Genomic DNA, 17,839 nt, shown 5'->3' with positions numbered 1-17,839 from the left:
TCTCTTTCTCTCTCAAAAATAACTAAACATAAAAAAAAAGATAAAAATACAAAGAACACTTTTAAAAAGGTACAGAATTTGAATTTTTTTATTATAATATAAATTGAAGTAAATGTAAGCATTAATAGATTAAAATTAATTTCCATAGATTTTCGAAGAAGTTCGTTTTCTTCTAAAATGGTTATTAAAATAAAAGGCAAAATACTAGTTTAAGTGAATCTATGTGGAGAACTTAAAGCAGCATTTTTAAATACAGTTGATGACTTGAGTTTTATGACAACGTAAATCTTCTGAGACGACTTATAAGAACGAGACTGTCTCCACCTCTAGCATTCAGGGCGCGTCTGGTGGCCAACGTGAAGCCTCGGCCTCCAGCTTTACGCCTGTCCACGCGGGCCTCTGTATTTCACACGTTTCGGGGCGCCAGGAACGACTGAGGCTGGAAAGCGTTGTCGAGCACACGCGCAGCCGTGGCGGGCACTCGGGTTGACTGAGATGGGCCAGGGGCGGGACGCTGAGCGCCGGGGGCGCCTGGTGGGGACCGGAGGGAGGACTCCGTCCCCCGTCTTGTTCCCTGCTGTCCCCGTGGAAGCCGGTCCCGTGCTGGACGCAGGTCCCGCTACAGCTGGCGGGGCAGGAGGCGCCGAGACGCCAGTCCCGGAGGGGACGCCGGGGCTGCTGAGGCCGAGGGTGCCCCGTGTCTGCGGCTGTCGCGCCCGCCCACGCGCGGGTGCTCTCGCACAGTACAGCGCACCCGTGGAAAGCGCGTGGTTCTGTGGCGTTTACGTAGCACAGGGTTGTGCAGCCGTGACCACCGATTTCGGGGTTTCTCACCCTCGCGAGGAATTCCGTACCCGTTTGCGTCCCGTTCTCCCTCCCCCAGGTTCCCACCTTCTGTCTCTGGACGTGTCTGTCTCGGAGTTTAGTATGAATGGAATCGTACGCTACGTGGCCTGGCGTGACCGGCAGCTTTCACCGGGAGGTGTCTAAATCTGTGCACGCTGAAGCACGGGCCACCTTTTCACTGCTGGCCGCATCAGGCTCCACGCGTTCTGTATCTGTCGTCCACGGACGCTTGGGTTGTTTCCACGTCTTGGCCGTTGTGAGCATTCGTGCACAAGTGTCCGTGTGGATGGAGGTGTTCTGTTCTCTTGGGGACACATCTGGGAGTGGAACTGTGGGTCCCATGTGTGTGCACGGGTGAGCGCAGGGCCCGGTCTGAGGGTGGCACCTGCAGCCTGGGCCCCGCTATGCCCGGGGAACTGGGGCTGAGTGGCCAGGAAAGGGTGGGGCCAGAATGGCGGGCGTCGCCGTGGAGAAGCGGTTATTTGCGGAACTTACGTGAATTGATTTGTGGTTCTAGTCTGGTGAGGCATGAACAGGGTGGTCACGAGGCCGCCACGTCCAGGTTTAAATTTCGTGGCACAGCTTCTGTGCACCCTGCCTCCTTGTCTGCGGACTCCCGTGTGTCCCTCCCTTTGCCACAGGCCTGGACCACCTGCCTGCCAGTCGTGACCTCCCGTTTGTGTTTTCTGAACGCGGAAAGCCGCGCACAGATATGCACACCCAAACGCGGGAGTACCAAGCGCGGAGGGCAGAGCGCCCTGTGCCGAGTCCCCCAAATAACCACTATTCACAAGTGAGTGTCCGCTCTCCCAAATTTTATGCACATGCGAGCACACTACCATTTCTTTTCAAAAACAAAACTAGGGTAGAATTGTACGTACCGCTCATCTTGTAACTTGTTTTCTCTCATTGAAATGCATGGACATCGTCCCGTGAAAATGCGGGTAAATCTGCCTTGTTCTCCTGCACGTGGTCTGCCTTGCGGCTCTGCTGTGGCCATGCGGTCAGTCCCTACTCTGGACATCTGGGGGGTCCAGGTTTCTGCTTTGCCAACAGCGAATGTCTCTGCGCACATTTGTGGGAGTTTTTCTACAGGATAAACTCCCAGAAGGGGAAGTGCTGGGTCGGAGGACACGACCGCTGCCTATTTTAAACAGAGAGCGAATTCCCTTCTGGAAGAGGGACAGCTCTTTGCTGGCGCTGACCGGTCATGAGGATGCTGGTCCCACCCTCCCGGTGTGGCTGGTCCCACCCTCCCAGTGTGGCTGGCCTGCCTCGTCCTTGCTGGCCTTGGCTCTTGTCTCTGGCGGTCCCTCCATACCCAGCCTCACTCCTTTTGCGCATTAATGTGTCCAGTACCAAGGTCTAGTTGTGACCTTGCCAACTCAACAAACCCGTTCGTTCAAGGGGCGCCCAGGGACTCGGTTGAGCGTCCGACTTCGGCTCAGGTCATGATCTCACAGTTCGTGGGTTTGAGCCCCGAGTCAGGCTCTGTGCTGAGAGCCTGGCGCCTTGCTTGGAATTCTGTGTCTCCCTCTCTCTCGCCCCCTCCCCTGCTTGTGCTGTGTCTCTCTCAAAAATAAACATAAAAATTTTTTTTGAAAAAATTAATCCAGTCAACAAACAGTCGGTGGCTGTTCAGTGTGCGCCCCGTTCAAGCACAGTGCTGAACGAAGACGGTGAGGTTCCCGCCGCCGTGGGGCTCCTTCCCGTTGCGGGATGCGGACATCAAACGCACGAAGAAGCAAACGCCAGGCAGCCACCCAGGCAGCCGTGGCTGCCGTCCTGAGCGCCGATACAGGTGTGACGGCTGGGGGGAGGGGGACTGGCTGAGAAAATAATTTCTGGGGAAAACAAGGTCGGAAGTCAGGGGGGCAGCGTGTGCGGAGGCCGGAAGGCAGGAGGGAAGGCAGCCAGGGCGGGCGCTGGGCAGAGGGGGGGCGAGATGTGGGTGCGGGGCCTGGCCGGGGCCTGGCCGGGTACAGGTTTTCGAGCTAGGGCAAGAGGTTTGAATTTTAAGTGTGAAGAGAAGCCATTGGAAGGTTTTCATCACGGCAGCGATGTGACCCGAGTCGTTTTTGGAAGGTCACCCTCACTGGGGAGGGAACAGGTAGCAGGGCAAGAGCCAAGCAGGGAGACCGTCCGGAGGGACGAGGCGCCTGGGGCAGGAGCGCAGCTGTGCGGGGGGAGGGGAGCGGACGGACTTTGGACGCAGTAAAGTAACGAGGTAGCACACGAGGTGGTGTGATTTGCTGAGGAGGGGACACTGAGGGAGGAATGGATTTAGGGGTAGGGGGTCAGGAGTCTGTTCTGCCCAAGACAAGGTTTGAGAGGCTCATCAAACACCCACAGGGGGCCGCCTGGTAGGCGGTTGGGAACGGCGTCTGGAACCCCAGGAGCCCCGGGCAGGAGACCCGGGAGTTCTACATTTGGGAGCCAGAAGCACATAGATGCAGTTTCCAACCCCGGGCACAGGAAGCGGTCCCCCCCCCCCCTCCCCGAGCATCCAGAGAGGAGGAGGGCCCTGGGACAGAGCCCGGAGGTCCTCGACGACGCTGAAAGATGAAACCAAGGAAGCCGTGCTTCTAAAGCCGGAGGCTGAGAAGATGCAAATCGAGACCCAAAGCAAGAGAATAACCGCATTCAAGGAGGGGAAGGTCGGTGGGCACCATGCTGGTGGCTTGGGTGGAAAAGGAGACATTGATGATGCAGCAGAGGACAGGGGCCGGAGCCTGGTCTTAGGAGGGAGGAGGGTGGGATCTGACTCGGGACCGGAGCAGGGACACCCCGCGTCCTCCTGGGTGGTGGCGGGGGGGGGCACCGAGGGCCGGACAGGTTCCTGCCAGATTCCATCCAGGTCTCCCCAGGATGCAAGAAGCAGATCCTTGGTGTGGTGGTGCTGGCATGGGGTGCTGGGGGGGCAAGGGAGGGATGACGGGGGGACACTTCCTCTCAGGGACCCACCTGAGGCTGATTTGCAACCATCCCCAGACGTTTATTCAGAGGGGAGCCTCTGCCCTTCTGCCAGGCCAGCTTTTCTGCTGCCGAAGGCTGCTCCTTCTCTCCCATGGTGGGGCGTTCCCCTCCTCCTTATGTCCGTTGGAGGGGCGTCCACCCCCCCTTCCCTCCCTGCTCCTTCTCTCCCTCGGCGGGGCGCCCCCCTCCTTCTCTCCCTCTGCAGGGCATAGGAGGTGGAAGGCAAGGGGTCTGGGACAGAAGGAGGAGAGGGGAGGCACGCTTGTGGGATAAAGCGGAGCCTCCCTGGCCCTGGGCAGGCAGGAGACGGGGCGGGGTGGGGGGAAGAGGGGGGCACTGGGCAGGGCTGGACGGGAGCCGCCGTCTGTCCGAGGCCTCCTGGCTCTGTGGTTCCGGTGGGGCGGGCAGCAGGCAGGGGCGGTTGCAGGCGGGATTTCGGCGTGGGAAAGGGAGCGGCTGCGGGGCCGGGTGACTAGGGTGGAACCCGAGTGCGAGTGCGGTTCCCAGGGAGCAGGTCGGAAGTTGCCCTTCCCCTGACCCCTTTCTGGCATGAGCGGCTTTCCCACGGTCCCCAAGCCGAGCGGGGTCCCCTGCAGCCCTTGGCTCCCGCGCCGCCCCGCCAGCTGGGGGCTGTTTCTGCAGGTGGCTCTGGCCCAAGGTGAATGCCAGCCTGTGGGAAGAGCACAGAGACTCCCCTTGATTCTCCCCACTGCCAGCAGGGCGGCTGGTCTCCCTTCCCCGTGGAGGGATTTGAGGCTCAGACCCCTCGCGTGACTTGCCCCAGGCCTCACGTTGGCAGCTGAGCCCCAACGTGGTCCCGGGGGGGTTCCTAGATTTCTGGGAGGACAGAAATACTCTGCTGTTCTGGTGAGGTTTGCTGCTGTCTGCATGCAGACTGGGTAAGCAGTGAAGATGATCTTCTGAGAATTTGTGTAACGAGAGAGGCAGTGCAGGGCCCAGGAACTGGCCCCAAAAGCTTCTGTCAAGTCTCGCCTCCAGCAGATATTAGCCTTGTTGCCTTGAGCAAGCCATTCCGGGTCTCCACCTGCTACCTGGGGCCAGTAATGCCCCCACCCCCCCGCCCCCATTCCAGGGCTGCTGTGAAGTTCACATGAGATAATGTGCTGGAACTCATCAGCGGGGAAGCTAACAGGCCACATGGAAGGCTGGGGTCTGATTTCAGCCCAAGAGAGAGAGGATTGTTTTTCAAAAGGAAAAAGGATTCATTGTACTCATTTGGGGATGTCATGGTCACACGTGGATTTGTTGTTGAGGTTGTTGGCTGTGAGACAAAGGCACACGGGGCTGTGGGTGAGGAGTTCCCAGGCTGGGAAAATTCCAGACCCCACCTGGTCTTGGTCTCCAGGCCCTCCCAGGCAGGAGGCAACTTGCAAGATTGAAGATTCTGAATGACTGCACAGCTGGGTGTGTCCTTTGTTATGCCCTGGGGTTTCTCCAGCAGGTTCTCCTGACTTCTTTGCACTCACTTGGCCTGGCAGAGGCCCTCCGTGCCGGCTGGCTGAACGGAGAGGAGGCTGCCAGGCTGCCCTCAAGGTCACTTGGAGGTGACCAGCTGCCTGGCGGACTCAGCCCCCATCACTCTTACCTTTCTTGGTTCTTCGTGAACTCCTACTCATCCTATAGATCAAAGCTAAAGGACCTCCTCTCTGGAAAGACGCTCCCCCCCGCCCCCCACTCTGCCGTGTTACCAGATGCAATTAATGGCCTTCTTCTTTGCTCCCGGATCAGTGAGGATGTTTTTGGTTGCAGGTAACGGAGGAAAATGAATTCCAATAGACTTCTGCAATAAAGAGGATTCATCATCTCAGATGACAGAATTGCAGAAGTGACTAACTTCAGGCATGGTTTGATCAGGGCTCAGGCTCTGATTCCCATTAGCTCCCTAGACTCCACTCTCCTCTGGGCGCTGGCTTCTTTCTCAGGCTGACTTCTCCCCAGGGCACGGTGGCTGCCCCCACCCCGTGGACAACACATTCATCCTGCTCCCGTGTGGGCTGCAAGAGAGAATGTCTTCTGCCCCAGCCACGGGGCAGAAGTCCCCTGTGGCTGGACTGGGCTGATTCGGACAAGGGAATCCATATGCTGCTTGACTTAGGTTGGCATCACTTCCTGGGCCTGAATCAGTCGTTGTGTCATACAAAGGATGGTGTGTGCCAGGTGGGGACCACCTGGGAACTGGCACGGGGTCAGTCCTACCCAGACACATGGCTGCTACGAAGTACGGGGGGGGCGTGGCTCCCAGAGGGAGAGCTCTGGGGGAGAAGGGGTGACGGCTGCCAGGCGTGCAGCCAACGAGGCGCGCAGGCCCGTGGCGCTGGGCGTGCTGCGCACAGGTCCTGCGCTAATGCATAGATCCGGTGACCAGCCTGACCCAAGGTCACCAGGATTTTCTCCCACGCTGTCCTCTGGACATTTTCATACCTTGACGTTTTACATGGAAGTCTGCAGTCCATTGTAAGTGAATTTCTGTACACGGTGTGAGGTAAGGGTCAAAGCTAATTTTTTTGCGTATAGATTTCCAGTTGTTACAGCGTTATTTGTGGGAAGGACTCTTCCCCCTCTGCTGAACGGCCTTTGCCCACTTGTTGAAAGCCAGTAGTCCACGGCCGTGTGGGGTCTGCTTTGTGCCACGGATCTTTGTGTCTATTTTGTCCCAGCTCCATACTGTCTCAATCATTTCAGCTCAGTAATGACTCTGGAAATCAGGCAGCGTGCATCCTCCCACTCTCTGTTTCAGAGTTGTTCGGCTTCTTTAGGTCCTTTGCATTTCCACGTAAACTTTAGAATAAGCTCCTAAATGTCTGTTAAAAAGCCCACTGAGGTTTTAATCGGGATCGCATTGAACCTATGGGTCAGTCGGGAAGTTGGCCTCTGAACCATCTTGAGCTTCTGACCCATGACCCTGCTATGCGCCCTGCCATTTCCTACATCTCAAATTTTTCTCAGCCACGTTTTGTGATTTTCAGGGCACAGACAGTGCGTGTCCTTGATCAGGACTATCCCTGTGTCATAGTTTTGATGCTCCTGTAATTGGCATTGTTCATTTCAATTTCTGGTTGTTGATGGCCAATATGTAGAAATACCACGGAGTTTTCTATGTTGAGCGTTTATCCTGAAACCTTTTGAACTCACGCATCAGTTCTAGTAACTTTTTTGGAGAGTTTAACCACATTTTCTCCATAGATTATTGGATATTCGTGACATCTCTGAATAAAGACAGTTTTGCTTCTTCCTTTTTAATCTGGATGCTTTCGATTTCTTTTTCTTGTCTTACGGTACTAGCCAGAACTTCATGTCGAATAGGTCGTGAGAGTGGGCACGAATGATTCTCCATCCCAGGGGGAAGCTCTCAGCATTTAACCGTTCAGTCTGCTGTTAGCTGTAGGCTTTTTGTAGGTACCCTGTATCGGGTTGAGGTGGTTTGTTCTATTCCTAGTTTTCTGAAGGGTTTTCATCATGAATGTGTATTGAATGTTATCAAATACGTTTTCTGAAATTATATCATAGATATTTTCCTTTTTTAGTTGGTTAATATGTGAGTTCTAGTCATTGATTTTTCAAGCCTTAAACCAACCTTGCTTTCCTTGGCTAAATCCCAATGATTGTGGTGTTTTGTCCTTTTTATATATTGTTGGATGCAATTTGCTAAATTGTGGTTTAGAATTTTTGTGCCTGTGTTTGTGAGGAATTTGGTCTGCATTTTCTTATAATGTCTTTGTTTTGTTGTGGTATCTTGGTAATTCTAGTCTCATAGAATGAATTGGGAATATTTCCTTCCCTTCAGTTTTCTGGATGAGTTTGTGTAGAACTTCTGTTATTTAGGATTTACCACTGAAGCCGTCTGGGGCTTCCTTGTGGGAAGTTTTTAAACTACAAATTCAGTTTTTCGCTAGATATAGGATTACTCACATTATTTATTTTTTCTTGTGTGAACTTTAGTGGTTTGCATCTTTCACACTAAACCAGGCTTTAAATTTCCTCTGAGCTGTCAGACGAATTGGCATGGAGTTATTTACAATACTTCCTAATATCCTATTGGCATCTGAGAATCTGTAGGGATGTTATCTTCTCATTCCTCAGACTGACAAATTTTCGACTATTCTCTTTTTTCTGATTGGTCTGGCTACAGAGTCATCAATTTTTTAAAAAATGTTTATTTTTTAATACCTTTTTAAAAAACATTTGTTTATTATTTTTGAGAGACAGAGAGAGCATGAGCAGGGGAGGGGCCGAGAGAGAGGGAGACACAGCATCCGAAGCAGGCTCCAGGCTCCGAGCTGTCAGCCCAGAGCCCGATGCGGGGCTCAAACTCACGGACCGCGAGATCATGACCTGGGCTGAAGTCGGCCGCTTAACCGACTGAGCCACCCAGGCGCCCCCATTTTTTTTAATTTCTCAGAGATCCAGCTTTTGGTTGGATGGATTTTTTCTAATGCTTTTATGTTCTCTATTTCAGTGATTTCCAACCCTGATACTCCTTTCTTTCGTTTACTTGGGGTTGTTTTCTCTTCTTTTTCCTAATTTCTTAATGTAAGAGCCGAAGTCGTTCACTCAGGGCCTCCTCTCTTCTCTGATGCAGGCGTTTGATCCCTGTAGCCTTACAGCCTGTCAGCTCCCCAAGTACCGCTTGTGCAGCAAATTCCAATTTGTTGTGTTTTCTTTTTGTTCAAAATATTCTCCGTCTCTCCCCATCTCCTGTGCGGCCCGTGGGTTATTTGGAAGTGTGGTATTTAGCCCGTAAGTGTTGGAGGCTTCTGCGATCTTTCTGTTGCTGATTTCTGATTGAGGTTCCTTTCGGTCAGGGAATATTTTTATGTGGCTTAAATTCTTCCAAAGTGAGCGAGACTCATTTTGTAGTTCTGGGTTTAGTCTGCGTGGTGCCTCTTGTGGGCGAGCGGTGTGGACGGTGCTGTTGAAAGCACGTCCTTACTTCTGTGTCCACTTCATCCTAATCCTGCCCCTCTTTTCCTGCCCACCTCTTCTCATTCCAGGGGCGTCCTTGGCCCGTGAAGGGCACTGGGGTCACCGCAGTGGCCTCCGACCAGCTGTGACTCGACCCCTGGGCCCACAGGTGTCGCCCCCTTCTCTGAGACATTTGGCCCCGTGGGAGGTGAAGGACTGAGCAAACCTTGGGTTCTGTTATGAGAAAGTAGGGGGGCCGTGGCTGGTGGGGTCTGTTACCCTCTGACTGACTGTCTCCCAACGTGGCCAGACATCTGACCGTGTCAGAGTTTTGATCACCCCCTCCAGGGGCTACACGGCAACTTCCGAGTGTCAGGTGGCCAGAAGGACACTGGGGGCTCCGGCGACCTGCCCTTCGTGCGTCTCTCCCCACCTTGCACCGCCAGCTCCCCGGCACTTGCCGGGCATCCCAGGCCGTGTCTGGGGTCCCTCTGGGAGCTGTGCACCCCACTCCCACAGCTCTGTGGTGCTCACGCTTGTGAGCACTGGCCTTTCGTCCCAGGGGCTCGACGAATCTTTTCTGAACTGAACCACAGCCCTGTTGGCATCTGTCCTGAGCTCCAGGCCTGTCTGGCCTGTGCACGGTTTGTCCCAGCCCCGGAAAAGTGCTGTGTCAGCACCTCCGGCCCCTTCTTTCTCCTGCATTCTGGGTCTCAGGGAATGCACCTTCTAGAGCTGCTCAGGGCAGGATTTGGGGATGATCCTTTCTCTCCTAACCCCATATCCCTCCTGTCACCAAGCCCTGTCAGTCCTGTCTGATGACTCTCCAATTTTGCTCTTTCTCTCCTCCCGGGCGGAGTACAGGCCCCACCCCCCGGATGGCTGCAGTGGCCTCCACACTGGCCTTCCTGTCCCCAGCCTCGGTCCTATGCCCGCTGTCTGCAGCCAGAGCAGGGGCACCCCCTGCGTAAATCCTTTCATGCTCCCTCTTCTAACTACTTGTCCTGCTTGTAAGGCCCTTCGCACCTGCCCCCTGCTTATTCTCTGGCACCTGTCTTAAGGAGTGCTCTCAAACTCACTGAGCACAGGCCATGTGGGATTATCCCCACTCTCCCCAGCGGGACTGGAAGCTTGCTCTCAGCCGGAAGTGAGACTACCCTGGCTTCTGCTCCCCAGCTGGCTCACGGGTCCTCATCCATCAGAACTCAGCTCAAGCGTTACAGACCCTGGGAAAGGACCCAGCCCCGCCCGCTCTCCAGGGAGACCTCCCAGCCCCGCCCACTCCTCCGGGGAGCCGCCCCCGCCCCGCCCCCTCTCCGAGGACACTCCCAGCCCCGCCCACTATGCTGAGAGACGCCCCGCCCCGCCCACTCTCCCCAGCTCCGCCCTCTCTCCAGGGAGACGCCCCAGCCCTTCCCCTCATTATACAGGGAGATGCCCTCAGCCCCGCCCACTCTACTGGGTTGACACACGTGGCTCTCCCCACTGTCACAGCCCCTGGCCCCGCACTGTATTTGTCACTTAACAATGTCTTGTGGCACCTCTGTGCTCCAGGCCCTAGGGTAACAGGTGCCCACTCCTTGGGGCTTCTGTTTCAGTGGGTGTCAGGCTGGGGGGCGCCAGTGCTAAGCGCACACTGATTATCACGGACACCCTGATGGACAGGTGCAGCGTGTTAACGGAGTAGCCTGAGGAGTTAGGGACGGCTTCCCGGAGGAGGTGGTGGTGGTCTTCTGGGAGTCCTGCGGAGGGAGGGCCTGGCAGGCAGATGAAGAAGGTGGGGGGGGGGGACATTGCCAGCGTTCCAAGCAGAGGAGCCCTGGGTGGTGAGCGGTTGGGCTCTCCAGGGGCTGGGAGAGCGTGTGTGGCAGGTGGGGTGGGAAGGGCGCGGCACGGAAGAGAGCCAGGCCGAGGGGGGCCACCCTCGAGGACTTGGCTTTTATCCGGCAGCTCCGGGAAGCCTTTCCAGGGTCTGAAGCAGAGGAAGGGGCGGCACGGTCAGATTTGCGTTTTCCAGCGATTTCTGTGCTGCCCTGCGAAGGTGGGTTTGAGGGCGGGGGGACGGCGGTGGGGCCAGTTAGGTGTGAGGGATGTGACTTGGGGCAGAGGGGCAGGGACGGAGGGAGGGCCATGTTGGGAGCTGTCACGAGGCTGGGTCACCAGGACCGGGGGCACACCTGCCATGTGAGGTGCTGGGGCTCTGGGGGTGGTGGTGTGGGGGACAGAGAGGTGGGCGCCGCAAGGAGGGACACACGTTGTTCACCCCTGGCTCTCAGGTGTGGGGCCCGGCGAGTGACCCACTGGACAGATGCCCTCGGGCTTGCTGACCCACTTTGTCTGCCGAGCGGCCGTCACACAAGAGCCGCTCCTCGGGTGACCACAGGAGAGCCCCGCTATGACCTTCCTCACCTGGCAGGCTTCCTGTCCAGCTGGTTGCCCCGGATGCCATCGGAGAGGCACAGGTGCGTAGCAGTGAGTGTGTAGGTGTGAGAGAGGGAGGGGGTGGGAGACGGGGGCCTCGCGCTTCCTTAGTGTTCGAGGCTCAGCTGGGGCCGTGGTCTGGCCGCCCCACCGCGCTCTGGCCCAGGCACTTAGAACACTGTCCTGCCACTGCCACATTATGTCCCCAGACTTCCCCAGAGGCTTGGGGTTCTGTGTTTGCCGTCGTGGGGTGTGACACGTGGAAGGCACAGCTCACCCACCCCCGGCGGGGCACCGCTCAGTCACTCATTCATTCACTCATTCATTCACTCATTGACTCACTCATTCACTCATTCAGTCACTCACTCATTGACTCATTCATTCACTCATTCATTGACTCATTCAGTCACTCACTCATTCAGTCACTCATTCATTCACTCATTCATTGACTCATTCATTCACTCATTCATTCACTCACTCATTCACTCACTCACTCATTCACTCACCCACCATGTGCTGGGCTCTGTGGAGGCTCTGGGTGGGTCATGGCAAGAAGACAGGCGGGTCCTGCCCCTTGAGCTCACCTCCTGTGCGTCCGGACACCAGGGGTGCTGCCTTTAGGGTCAGCTCGCGGGCCCCAGCGCACGTAGCGTCCCCTGCACCCGAGCTGGCGGAGAGGAGTCCCTTCCGGAGCCCACGTCTGGTGCTGCCCAGACACACACACCTTCCTCCCGGAGGTTCAGGGCAGTGGCGCCGGGAACAGCAGGACCTGACAAGTGCCTGAGACTCGTGAGCGGCTGAGCACAGCCTGGAGCCGGACGGGGAGCACGGCGCCACCTAACGAAGATGCCAGGCGGGTGGGGTTGGTGGTGGTGTGTCAGTGGGATGAAATTTAATGTATCTGCGCGGCTTCCTTTAATGAAATCAGCAAGACAGAAAGTATCAGGTACACACTCATTACAACTGTGCTGAAACCGACGGTCTCAGCTGTGCAGGGAGAGCACAATGCACAGAAAAGACTGCAGTTTGCTAAATGTTAACGATACTTCAGGTAGGTGGGTTATACATTTTCTCCTTTATTGTTTTCTGTTCTTTCCAGATTTTTATATGAGCAAGCAAATATTACTATGAGAATTCAGAGAAGTAATTTTTTTTTAATGTTTATTTTTGAGAGAGAGAGAGAGAGGGAGAGAGAGAGTGCAAGCAGGGGAGAGGCAGAGAGAGAGGGAGACACAGAATCCGAAGCAGGCTCCAGGCTCCGAGCTGTCAGCACAGAGCCCGACGTGAGGCTGGAACCCATAAACTGTGAGATCACGAACTGAGCTGAAGTCGGCCACTCAACCGACTGAGCCACCCAGGCGCCCCTGAGAAGTCAATAAAAACACTGAAAGCCTCCTATGTGTACAGATTGGCATAGATTAGAAAAGTATTTCCAGGGATGTGAGAAGGGCTTGGTGAACACCGAGCCCCGTTGGCTTCAAAGTTCTGGGATTTGATTTAATTCCGCGTGAGCTGAGAAGCTCACGCTCTAGTCAGACTTCTTAAATTTTTTTTTTTCCAACGTTTATTTATTTTTGGGACAGAGAGAGACAGAGCATGAACGGGGGAGGGGCAGAGAGAGAGGGAGACACAGAATCGGAAGCAGGCTCCAGGCTCCGAGCCATCAGCCCAGAGCCTGACGCGGGGCTCGAACTCATGGACCGCGAGATCGTGACCTGGCTGAAGTCGGACGCTAAACCGACTGCGCCACTCAGGTGCCCCAAGTCAGACTTCTTTATTTGCTCATCCGTTAGTTCCCAAGTGTGTGGCATCCCTGTCTGTTCCTGGTATTGTTCCCCACGCCGGGCACACAGACGCGTAAGGACAAGGCACTCCCACTGGGAGTCCCTACAGTGTCGGAGGCTCATGGCAGAGGTCACGGCTGACCCTGTTTGGGGCTGTGGGGATCAGGGAGGGTCTCACGAAGGAGGCTCGTTTGAACAGGGCCTTGAGGGATGGAAAAGAGTTCTCTAGGCAGCCTATCGAGGGAGACCGCTTATGCCACGTTGGGGATTACTTTTGGAGATGCCCATGTGCGCTGTGAGGGACGATGGGGTGTGTGGACTGCAGACTGTGGTCCTCCCAGCCATGGGGCTCAGGAGGACAAGGGTCAAAGGTCTGAGCACACACGTCATCATGACCCCGGGGGTCCTGGCTGTGTCTTCCCTCCCTTTAACCAAGACTCCTGTGTGTCCCAGGCCTCTTTGGAAAATGACCGCTCGGCCTCTCAGTACCGCCTGGTCCCGGGTCTGGAAACATCTGGGTCCTGCCCGGCTGGAAAGATGGGGCGTGACCCCCTGGATCTCTGTCCTCGGCCGCGAGAAGGTGACCCACCGCTGGAAATTCCCACGGCAAGTGTCGGTGTTGACAAGAGTCCCTGAGAAAAGTGGTGGCCAGGGGGCTGTGTGCCGAGCCCTCGAGGCCTTTCCCCTCGGGCTCTCCTTCTTCTACCCTCTGTCCTCTGCCGCGGCCTCCCTTCCCTCCACCTGTCCCCTCTGTGCGGCTGTCCCCTCGGCCTTCGAGCCGCTGGCGGGCCCTCCCAGGGCTGCTCTGTCCCCCAGCTCTGCACACCTCTCTCCTCCCTCCTCCTTGTCGCCTGCCTGGCTCTGGGTCACCCCCTTACTTGGTTCCAAGGAGCGAGCCCCAACTTGACCATGAGGGTGCTCAGAGGGGGCGGAGTCGGCGGGCGCGTCTCTGGACAGGCGTCTCTTCAGGGAGCCTGAATCCGTGACGTGAAAGTGTGAAGGGCTCTTCCACTCCGGCTCCCCGCTCCTGCGTGAGCGGACACATCTCCAGACAGGGAGCCGTCAGGTTTCCTGCAGGAAATTAAAGACCCGGGCACCGCGCAGCGGCCCGCTGGCCTTCGCCAGAGGCTTTGCTTCCCGGGTGCGTGGAGGCCACATCTTTAATAGGATCCCTTCCCCAGATCTCTCTAAGGAAGGTGGACGCGTGTCTTCTAGATAAGCGAGCTCACAGTAAGGCTGGCGGTTCTCATTTTGGTGCGAGCCAGCGTCTCACCCCTTCTTATCTGAGTCACAAGGACACTGGGCCGGCACCGTCCTTGCCGTCTACACTGGGGAGCTGTCCTGGTGGGGGAGAATCCTTATGGTGAGTGCATCTGGGCCTCCAGCTGGTCTGGTGGACGCAGTGCTGGGCTCGCTTCCTCCTTGAATCTCTGATTCCTTGATTCAGTGCTCAACCCGTCAGCATCTGCTTCAGAGGAAGACAGGCCCCAGTCTAGCCAACATGGCCCCCACCTGCCTCGGTGGGTGATTGGGTTAGCTCTGAGCATGTAACCTGTTTTTGACTAGTGAGACATGGAGGACAGTTTTCTGGGACGGTTTTCCTCTATTAAAAGAAGATCCAAGATTGGTGTGTCTCTTTACTGTTTCTAGACTTTGAAGGGTGGTGATGGGATGCCTGGAGGCACTGCAGCCATCTTGTGATCATGAGGAAGTAGCCAACATGCTGAAGACAGTAGGGCAGAAAGTCAGAAACAACCTCTGTTCATGGGGACACATGCCACCAGATTAATGGCCCCTAGAACGATTTTACCTCTCCAGTCCTCAATGTGTGGGATAATAAATGTCCTTTTTTTTTTTTTTTTAAGTTTGTGTATTTATTTTTGAGAGAGAGAGAGTTGGGGAGGGGGAGAGAGAGAGGGAGACACAGAATCTGAAGCAGGCTCTAGGCTCTGAGCTGTCAGCACAGAGCCCGATGTGCGGCTCGAATTCAAGAACTGTGAGATCATGACTTGAGCCAGAGTCGGACACTCAACCGACTGAGCCACCCAGGCACCCCAAATGTCTTTTAAAAAGAATTTTTAAATATTTATTTATTTTTGAGAGACAGAGAGCACAAGTGGGGGGGTGGGCAGAGAGCGAGGGAGACACAGAATCCGAAGCAGCTCCAGGCTCCGAGCTGTCAGCACAGAGCCGGACACGGGGCTCGAACCCACGAACCGTGAGATCATGACCTGAGCCGGAGTCGGACGGTCAACCCACTGAGCTCCCCGGGTGCTCCTCTTTCCAGCCATTTTTAAAGGGACCAAGAGGGGAGGGACCAGGTGCAGAGAGCTATTTCATGACATTTTGGCGCTGGAGAGAATTTCCTGCAGAGACCGGGTCCCTTAGCCACCGTTGCCCCAAGTACAAATCACGCCTCTAATGCCAGCACCAGCACTGAGGGGGAGGCAGATACACCCAGCTCTCAGTTCTCCATGGTGATGAGGGACGTGGATGGTTGGAAGCAGCAGATAATCCCGAACCTGCTTTGAGTCACCGGCTTCCGCCGCCCCCCCACCATCACTTTTGTGGTGCAGCTGACAGACCGCCACGTGGATGCCACGTGGGTGCATGTGTCTCTTCTCCCTTCTGGCGCGTCACTCGGCTAAGCTGCTTCAAAATGGCCAAGGCTGGGCCACCGGAGGAGAGGTGAGAGGCTAACCCACCCCCCCCCCCACCCCCGGCCAAGAATAGGGCCAGCCTGGCCGAGCTTGGCCTTGGAGTTGGGCTCCCAACACCCCTTGGGCTAGTCTGACGTCGCCTCCCCCGGGACGGGCAGCTGGGGGTCCTGTAGGCGGAAGCGAGTGCCGCAGATGTCGCCCCCCCGCCCCCCAGGCCCCCTGGCCGAGGGCTCCTTTGCTCAGAGCGCCTTCCGGTGGAAAGCCGCGGGCCTGGCCCTTTCCCTCCCGAGCAACCTCAGGAACTGGATGTGGCTGTGCTCCCCGCATTCAGCGCTTTCGTGCTCCTGATGCAGGTAGTGGAGGGCTCCTTGCTGTCCACGCTCCCTCTCCGCCAGCGGGACACCCTCACGGGAGAGGGATGCACCGAGCAGAGAAGGAAGGGGCATTTGCCCGGGACCCGCTGCGTGCCAGCGCTGTGCTAAGTGCTTCCGGCCCATGACACCACGAGGAGACCAGATCTTTCCAGTTCGAGCGGGTCCAGCCTTACCTAGGAGATACTGGCCGCTTGCTGGTCCCTGGCACTCTATTCTTCTGGAAACTTCCTGTCTTGGTATCCAAACACACAGATCAAGTCCCTGCAGTCCCAGACCTGGGGGTCAGGTGTCTCTGGATCCTTGTAGTCGTGTCCTTTCTCTCGACACTGGAAGGTCCATCAGCCAAGATCCGTGGGTCTGACAGCACGTGGGACCCTAGAAGTTCTTTGTTGGGCAAGGGGAGGGGGATGGCGCTTTCCCTGCCTTCGTTAGGAGATGGAGCAATGCCCCGCTGACGGGGTCAGACGCGGGATCTGCCGGGGCTGCCCCTCCTGGCTGGTTCAGAAGCTTCTCTAATGGGGGCGGACACAAGAAGTCAGTACAAAGCCACTGGCCTTACACTCCGGGCTCACATTTGCCTGTGCTGGAGGCTTAATCACCAGGTTTGCAGGACGAAAAAGAACTTGCACCAAGAAAAGAGGGTTAGTGGCTCATCAGGCCTCCCAGAAGCCCCCGCGACCACGGCCACAAGGAACGCGGGAGCCCCCTCTTGTCACAAAATCACAGGCTCAGACGCAAGGAGGAGGCGGGCTTTCCTGCATTGCATCCCCCCATGAGGGTCCTGGTGGGTCCGGGGCACATACCCCCCACCCCCGTTAGGGTCCTGGTGGGTCCGGGGCACATACCCCCCACCCCCGTTAGGGTCCTGGTGTGTCCGGGGCACATACCCCCCACCCGCCTTAGGGTCCTGGTGGGTCCGGGCACATACCCCCCACCCCCGTTAGGGTCCTGGTGGGTCCGGGGCACATACCCCCCACCCCCGTTAGGGTCCTGGTGGGTCTGGGGCACATACCCCCCACCCCCGTTAGGGTCCTGGTGTGTCCGGGGCACATACCCCCCACCCCCGTTAGGGTCCTGGTGGGTCCGGGGCACATACCCCCCACCCCCGTTAGGGTCCTGGTGGGTCCGGGGCACATACCCCCCACCCCCGTTAGGGTCCTGGTGGGTCCGGGCACATACCCCCCACCCCCGTTAGGGTCCTGGTGGGTCCGGGGCACATACCCCCCACCCCCGTTAGGGTCCTGGTGGGTCCGGGGCACATACCCCCCACCCCCGTTAGGGTCCTGGTGCGTCCGGGGCACATACCCCCCACCCCCGTTAGGGTCCTGGTGTGTCCGGGGCACATACCCCCCACCCCCGTTAGGGTCCTGGTGGGTCCGGGGCACATACCCCCCACCCCCGTTAGGGTCCTGGTGGGTCCGGGGCACATACCCCCCACCCCCGTTAGGGTCTTGGTGGGTCCGGGGCACATACCCCCCACCCCCGTTAGGGTCCTGGTGCGTCCGGGGCACATACCCCCCACCCCCGTTAGGGTCCTGGTGGGTCCGGGGCACATACCCCCCACCCCCGTTAGGGTCCTGGTGGGTCCGGGGCACATACCCCCCACCCCCGTTAGGGTCCTGGTGGGTCCGGGGCGCATATTCTCTCAGAGGTCTGCGGCCTCACCCTGGTGCCATTCTGACCTGGGACTTTCAAGTGCCCAAAGGAAAATGGCTGAGATGAGAGTGCTGGGTCTTTGGGGAGGACACGGGCCTCACGGGGTCCCAGCTGCTCGGTGGAACAGGGGGACAAGAAGTGACTCACAGAGGCAGCTGCACAACACCGGGCACTTGGCAGGTGCTCCCCGGTGCTGGCC

At 57.0% G+C, this 17,839-nt stretch overlaps 1 protein-coding gene across 4 annotated transcripts; it reads left to right on the top strand.

Moving 5' to 3' along the window:
* The first annotated feature begins 673 nt into the window (after nucleotides 1–673).
* On the top strand, nucleotides 674–14,594 carry LOC106988398 (uncharacterized). 4 transcript variants are annotated; one of them, XM_053209030.1, is made up of 4 exons: nucleotides 674–1,639; nucleotides 11,022–11,207; nucleotides 13,404–13,556; nucleotides 14,166–14,594. In XM_053209030.1, the coding sequence occupies exons 1-4, from the start codon at nucleotides 1,251–1,253 to the stop codon at nucleotides 14,167–14,169; spliced, it is 732 nt and encodes a 243-aa protein (XP_053065005.1). In that variant the 5' UTR covers nucleotides 674–1,250; the 3' UTR covers nucleotides 14,170–14,594. The 4 variants fall into 4 exon arrangements, 3 of the variants coding, with proteins under 3 accessions (XP_053065005.1, XP_053065004.1, XP_053065003.1); XM_053209029.1 differs by lacking the exon at nucleotides 14,166–14,594 and having other exon boundaries at nucleotides 674–1,102; nucleotides 1,488–1,639; nucleotides 13,404–14,052; XR_001432347.3 differs by lacking the exon at nucleotides 14,166–14,594 and adding an exon at nucleotides 10,696–10,786 and having other exon boundaries at nucleotides 1,317–1,639; nucleotides 13,404–14,052.
* The last annotated feature ends 3,245 nt before the right edge of the window (nucleotides 14,595–17,839 follow it).

This window comes from Acinonyx jubatus, chromosome E4 (assembly GCF_027475565.1).
Source record: "Acinonyx jubatus isolate Ajub_Pintada_27869175 chromosome E4, VMU_Ajub_asm_v1.0, whole genome shotgun sequence".
Lineage (NCBI taxonomy): Eukaryota > Metazoa > Chordata > Mammalia > Carnivora > Felidae > Acinonyx > Acinonyx jubatus.
The sequence above is the reverse complement of the archived record's forward strand: the minus strand, read 5'-3'. Positions and strand labels throughout refer to the sequence as shown.

Excerpts from the sequence above, each read along its gene's own strand:
- LOC106988398 (XM_053209028.1), top strand. The coding sequence starts at position 1,251 with ATGCCCGGGGAACTGGGGCTGAGTGGCCAGGAAAGGGTGGGGCCAGAA. Across the intron at positions 1,640-11,021 it reads CAAATAACCACTATTCACAA|GTGTGGGGCCCGGCGAGTGA; the intron begins GTGAGTGTCCGC and ends CCTGGCTCTCAG. Across the intron at positions 11,208-13,403 it reads ATGCCATCGGAGAGGCACAG|GCCTCTTTGGAAAATGACCG; the intron begins GTGCGTAGCAGT and ends TGTGTGTCCCAG.